Source organism: Engraulis encrasicolus, chromosome 24 (genome assembly GCF_034702125.1).
Source record: "Engraulis encrasicolus isolate BLACKSEA-1 chromosome 24, IST_EnEncr_1.0, whole genome shotgun sequence".
Taxonomy (NCBI): Eukaryota; Metazoa; Chordata; class Actinopteri; order Clupeiformes; family Engraulidae; genus Engraulis; species Engraulis encrasicolus.
Window position 1 is genome coordinate 19,357,517 of NC_085880.1, and position 6,730 is coordinate 19,364,246.

The 6,730-nt window shown below is 44.2% G+C and overlaps 1 protein-coding gene across 1 annotated transcript; it reads left to right on the top strand.

Moving 5' to 3' along the window:
- The first annotated feature begins 508 nt into the window (after nucleotides 1-508).
- On the top strand, nucleotides 509-5,480 carry LOC134441484 (phenazine biosynthesis-like domain-containing protein 1). Its single transcript, XM_063191816.1, has 9 exons — nucleotides 509-646; nucleotides 791-890; nucleotides 1,215-1,313; nucleotides 1,681-1,790; nucleotides 1,954-1,983; nucleotides 2,077-2,165; nucleotides 3,073-3,248; nucleotides 4,019-4,081; nucleotides 4,598-5,480. Exons 1-9 carry the CDS (start codon nucleotides 533-535, stop codon nucleotides 4,705-4,707), a joined length of 891 nt encoding a protein of 296 aa, XP_063047886.1. The 5' UTR covers nucleotides 509-532; the 3' UTR covers nucleotides 4,708-5,480.
- The last annotated feature ends 1,250 nt before the right edge of the window (nucleotides 5,481-6,730 follow it).

Below are 6,730 nucleotides of genomic sequence, written 5' to 3' on the forward strand. Positions count from 1 at the left end.
ATTGACGACACGGTGTGCGTATAACAGGAAAAATAATGCACACCTAGGTGGTGATGCGGCCACGACGTATACTGTAAGTAAAATTAAACACCCATTGCCAGTCAGTGCCTACGGAGAATAACCAAAGACACCATGTTCATTCCATTATCTTAACTCCCATCCTCGACCTGTGCTTGTGGCCTTGCGCTTCACTGACGCCCTGCCTCTGTGGACAAAACAATAACGTTTCTCCGCTGTCAGACTAGTCACAACAACTATTGGGGGACTTAAACCCATTCAACATCCCAGTTTCAAATCAGAAAAAAAATACCTTTGAATTGCGCTTTTGTGAATATTGAATTAAACTTCTGTTTTCAGTGACGTCTTGCGACATCATCAAAAGGCCAGAAGCACAAGGAAGGACAGGAGTTAGGATAATGGCAAGAAGCCACTATTTACAGGGCCTGCCCCTTTAAGGGTGGGCCGTGGCGATGCCCAAGGTTTAAAGGTCAACTTTCCCTCCATTAACTCCACAAGTAGTCGAAGAAAAGAAATGAGGCAGGCCTCATTCTGGAAAAGAATCATGGACATCCCCATTTTTATCGTGGATGCATTTACCAATTTACCTTTCAAAGGTAACCCAGCAGCTGTGTGCCTGCTGCAAAAAGTAAGTCAATGTTGTTTTCTGTCTGTTAGTCTGCATTAAAAACCAATTTACTCTATAATTTCTAATTGGGATGCTTTAATGATCAACAGTGGTGGTTTTAAAAATGTGACCTGAAATTGCTAAACCATTTTTCAACATTCACAGCCATTGACAGAGGATTTGTACCAAAAAATTGCAACAGAGATGAACTTGTCTGAAACAGCCTTTATCGTTTGCAAAAATGCAACTGACAGCTTCTGCACAGGTACTTGTCTCTGTATGTTTGCATGGACTTTACAAAGTAAACATTGGGATTGAGGGGAAAAAAGTTAATATAGTGAGAGAGTAATGTGAAAACAGGTAGCTACAGTGTGAATGACAACAGACTACCACTGAGGTGCTCTTACCAAAGCCTCATCAAAGACAAGTTTTTAAAACACTATTAGAGAAACCACTCAACTCAGTGAGTTTTGAACATTACCTCACTGGTTCTTCCACAAGTAGAACAGGTTTTTGTAAATAATTACAGTCAGTGTTCAGTAGCAGTCATTTAATTTCACCGTTTTAATATCTATTTTCATTCTTTCAGCATCACGTTTTAATTTACGCTGGTTCACTCCCACTAATGAGGTAAACCTCTGTGGACACGCCACTCTTGCCTCCTCTGCTATTCTCTTTTACCACAAAAGTAAGTGTGCTGCAACGTTTCGTTGATTACTATAGTAACCATTTCGAGATTTAGCTTTTCATTTATAACCAGACTTAGTAGGCCTTTATTCTTAAATGTACACAGATCAGTGATGGGCAAAATGGATTCATTAGTCACAATCTAGGGCCACGTATTCCAAATGACCTTGTATAAAACAATGCAGGTGATTGGCTGGTTGAATTATCACCTGGTTGAATTGAACATGCAAAACAAAGTCATTTTGGAAAATGTGGCCATCATGTAATGTGGCCATCATGAATTCATTTTGCCCATCACCGACAGTCATACACCGCCTGCTCACTAAATACGATTGAAAGATTCTACTGTTGCATCTGTGCATCATCAGAAAACAGCAATGGGGTGATTGCATTTGACACGCTGAGTGGAGAGCTCTGCATCCGCTTGCGTGGGGACAGCATTGTCATGGACTTCCCACTCTATGCCACTGTTCCCCAGGTCAGACACTACAGCACACTAATGTTACTAAAGCTACAAAACTTTTTAACAATGCATAATTAAGTGCTTCATGCAGTATTCAGCAAGTCAGTGTGACATTCTAACATTGCTGTGCAGGACGTGAACATGAGTTTCAACTTCAGCTATTGTTTTTTCCCCCCAGGAACGACAAGAGATTGCGGAATTAATCAAAGTAAGTCTACACACTGTATAGAGTCCTGCATCAATTAATCAACTATCAAGCAGATGCGTGCAATGCTAAATTCCACCCACCTCTGTATTGCAGGTCGTTGTGGGGGACTTGCCCTTAGAAGATCTACGATACAGCGGAGACACCAAGAAACTGCTGCTGAGACTTGCAGACACGTGTGATGTGTAAATGCCCTTTAAAATTCAAACAAGATAATTAGTTACAATAGAAAGGACTCTTGGGAGCGGCAACGCCCATATGCATACAGTTGCAAAAAAGGCCCACCTAGCTTGTCCTGTAGCAGAAGATGTGCAGGCCTAATAAGTCAAGTCACCAAAGTTAGCACAGAAGTTTGAAATTGCGTTCGACGATGTGCAATTAAACTAAACATATAGATCAGACATTCACAACAATCACACTCACTCACACACACACACACACACACACACACACACACACACACACACACACACACACACACACACACACACACACACACACACACACACACACACACACACACACACACACACACACACACACACACACACTAACATACTGATAGACAAGTCATGAGCTTAGTTCATATATGGCAGCATCTGCACATTTCACTCATTGCATTGCTCATCACATTCAAGGCACACTGATCTGATGACTTATAAGCCAACCAATACCCTCCAATAATTGTAAAACACTCTGAATGGGCTCTGGGGATTAAAGCGTCAGCTAATTGTAATGTACAATGTAATGTAACATGGAGAGTGGTGGGACTAACAATACTGTAAGTAGGAGTGGCGTTCAGATGCTGCAATATAACCCATTGGGAGTCAGCACTCAAATGCAAACAAAAGCATTCGCCGATAGTATTAAACAAACAGCGAGTCCAGTACACCAAGGCAGTTTGCCAGCCACATTACACCTTATCTCAGGTGTCGGAAAGGGGGATGCAGTGGTGCATTTGCATCCCCACTTTGGACCCTCCCTAAATCAGGTTTACTGCAGACAAATGAGTAGAGTGCAGTAGCAGTAACATTGTTATAAATAAATAAAGAATGAAGATAAAAATGGTGCCCTTGCCTCACCTTCCCTCAGGTCGGCGCTGACGGCCCTGAAGCCTGACCCGCAGCTGATGATGAAGAGCGACAGCTCGGGCAGGATCAAAGGGGTGATCGTCACCATGAGGGGCGCTCCTCAAGCACAGCCTGGCTACGACTTCTTCTCCAGATACTTCGCCCCATGGAACGGCATACCTGAGGACCCCGTAACAGGTAAGTGAGTAGTAGAGCTTGGGAACCACAATGCATTATGCAACACAAATGCCATAATGTGTAGACATGGGGTTACCGTATTTCCATTATGCTAACTCCCGTCCCTGAGGACACGAGCACAAGAGAGGATGGGAGTTAGGATAATGGAAAGAACACATATATAGTCAGTCAGAGTCAGAGTGTACTTGATTGTCCCCAGGGGGAAATTTATCTTGGGCTTCACCCACTGCATTGTATACAGTACTCACATATACACATATACAACACAACATAAACAAGAAACATAAAAACATAGAGAGAGAAACATTGAACAGTGCACTGCACTGTGTGAGTATGATGTGTCAATCTGTCATTAAGCAATCTCATGGCGGTTGGGACAAAGGAGTTCTTATATTTTAGTCTGCAGTTTAAACAGTGCATGTACAGTTTGAAACTGCCCCTTGGTCCAGATGGTGTGCAAGCGTCGCTAACATATTGCATGAGGTGGCCATCCATTGTTGTTAAAAAAAAAAAAAAAAGTCTTAACATTTTATAGAGCCCAAGTCACACACCTTCCAGTTGGGTCCATGATATCTATGCACTGATCTTTCTTGGAGCTTCGTTCTGAGGGCCTGACTAGATGTTACTTTGACAATGCAGTAGTTTGACTCTACAGTACAATGCAAGCAGCACTGCATACGGTACAAAGAAATAAAAGTGCAGAAGTCTAGGATGTGTTAACAATATAATCTACACCAGTTGTCCCTGTATTTTCCCCATTCTGTGAACAGGATCAGCACATTCAGTCCTTGCCAAATACTGGGGAGACCAACTGGGGAAGCAGAAACTACTCGGTATGGAATGGATAAACAATACAATACAACCTGAATTTATATAGCGCAATATCAAGAACTAAGAAGTTGACTCAAAGCACTTTCGAAATACACACAATTACACATTTCCACATTCACACACCAGCTCTGGAGGCTGTCGCATCCCGCATGCTGCCAAATATGGCAGAGATGCCCTACCCCTACAACAGTTACTTACAGTTACTGATGGTCTCTGACTAATACAACAACTTAATCTGTTCTGAAACAACTTCATCAAAGTCATCAAATACTACAGTATGTGAAATGTGAAAGGTATTGGTCTTGAAAACTTACCTTACATGTAAGTACATGTAAGTAAGATTTATAGTATGTAAATCTCGTCCTCTTAATGTCATTTAAATCTTTCTGTTGTGGGTGGAATATTTCACTGCCTTGGTCTTCCAATATTACATCAGGTGTAGTCCACTATGGTTCTGAAAATACACTGTTAAATGTTTAGTATGCAAATGTGTTTTATTTTCTGTCTGTGTTCCGCAGCCTACCAGAGCTCCATCCGAGGGGGAGAGCTACAGCTGGAGATTAAGGGCCAGAGGTTGGACATAGCGGGCCACGCCGTGTCAGTCCTGCAGGGAAAGCTCTCCTTCTAGACCTGTGCAGATTACCTTCCCTAGCTAAAAAAACAGTAGAAATCCAGTTTAAAACTCCAGTTGAAAACCAACTGGTTTCAACTGTTAAGCACTGTACTCTTACTAAATCCAGCTGGCTTTATATGGAAATTACAACACTATTGCTGGTCAACCTGTTGGGCCAGTAGAGACCAACAGACCAGTAAGTGTTCTAATTTCCATATACACGTAAAACCAGTTAGGTTTTCAAATGAAGACACTCATTTTTCCAGCCGTTTTCAACTTGGTTTCTACAGAATTTTCATGCTAGACCTTTTTCCCGCAAGGCAATGAGCTGCTTCAGTCTGGTGACGTTATAGCGGACTTCACAGCACCACAGAATCACAGAACCTCACAGAATCAGATCACAGAACCTCAGCAGCCACTTTAGTGAGCTCTTCCATTCTGTAAAATTAATACAAGCTGTTTCAGTCAGCTTTTCCCATGATTTTGAAGCAATAGTTGTAGTTTAATTAACGCATAAATGGCAGTGAGCTATGGATATGAGTCTCAGTTTATTATAGCATGTAAAATTTGACAGTATTTCCTTAGTTTAGGGTGTTGTTGCTAAACGATGTGGAGTAAGGCCTGCATTTCAGTTTCAAATCCAGTGTTTCTACCTGTAATACTGAATGTAACATACTGTGCATACACCATTCAATCCCCAACTGTATGGTACCGTGGGAGTACAATGTTACACACTTTGTTTCACAGAAATTAGTCAAAATAAAGCCCCATTATTCTAACAACACTGATGATGTGTCCGAGTCAGTACAACAGGTCGATGTTTGCAAAACTGAAACCAGCTGGGAAACCAGTGACAACCAGGAACAGACTGGGTGACGACCACGAAGAGTGTGGTGACATCTGGAGAGACAGAGGACGGCCGGAGAGACGGCAACCCGGGTTGGGGAGGGTTGGCAGCTCAAACCAATTCTTCTGACAAGAAGAACCCAAAGCAAGCTACCAAACCCACTAATGAGAAATACCCCCAGGGGTGCCCGAGAGGGGGGAGAAAGAGCACCCCACCAGGACGGATCTAAAAATGACGACTCAGAAAAACGAATTAACGCCAACGGCAACAACATGCATCTGTGGAAAAACCTGCAAGAATGAGAGAGGCCCTAGGATACATCAAGGCAGGATGAGATGCTTGACAGTGGCAATGATGACACAACGCACAGAAGTCACTTCTGGTCAGACACTGGAGGAGCTAGGCCCGGAGGCAAACCAAATTGCCCAGAGCCTCCTATTGCCACCAGCGCCTACTGCCAGCAGCCCACCTGACACCCAGAGCCCTCTCCAGGTAACTCCCAACAACCTGCAGGATTTCCAGAGACAGCAAGCTCCAGCAACGGGCAGTGCTCCTTCAGCTCAACCAAGGATCCAGTGGCCCCAGTCCTCAAAGAGAGCAGAGTGGAAGCAGTTTGATGAGGATGTGGATCAGATCCTGGGGGTGACCGCCAAGGGGGATGTGGACCAGAGGCTGAGAACAATGGCAACGCTCATAGTGAGCATCGCAGCAGAGCGTTTTGGAACCAAGGCTCCTAAGCCAGCACCATCGGCTTATGCTCCAAGCCACAGAGCAAGGAAAATCCAGCGGTGCAGGGAAGAGCTCAGGCTGCTTAAGAAGCAATACAGAACAGCAGGAGAAGCTGAGCGAGGGGGCCTAGCAGACCTGAGAGCAATCCTGAGGAAGCAGCTGCTGACCCTGCGGAGAGCAGAGTTCCACAGGAGGCGGCGGAAAGAAAGAGCCAGGAAGAGGGCAGCTTTCCTGGCTAACCCTTTCAATTTGACCAAGCAGCTACTTGGCCAAAAGAGGGCGGGCCGCTTCACTTGCTCGAAGGAGGAGTTCAACAACCACCTCAAGGCCACATACAGTGACCCCAGCAGAGAACAACCGCTAGGCCCATGCAATGCACTGATAGAACCACCAGAGCCTACTTCAGACTTCAACCTGAAGGAGCCAAGCCTAAGGGAAGTGGAGGAAGTGGTGAGGGGAGCA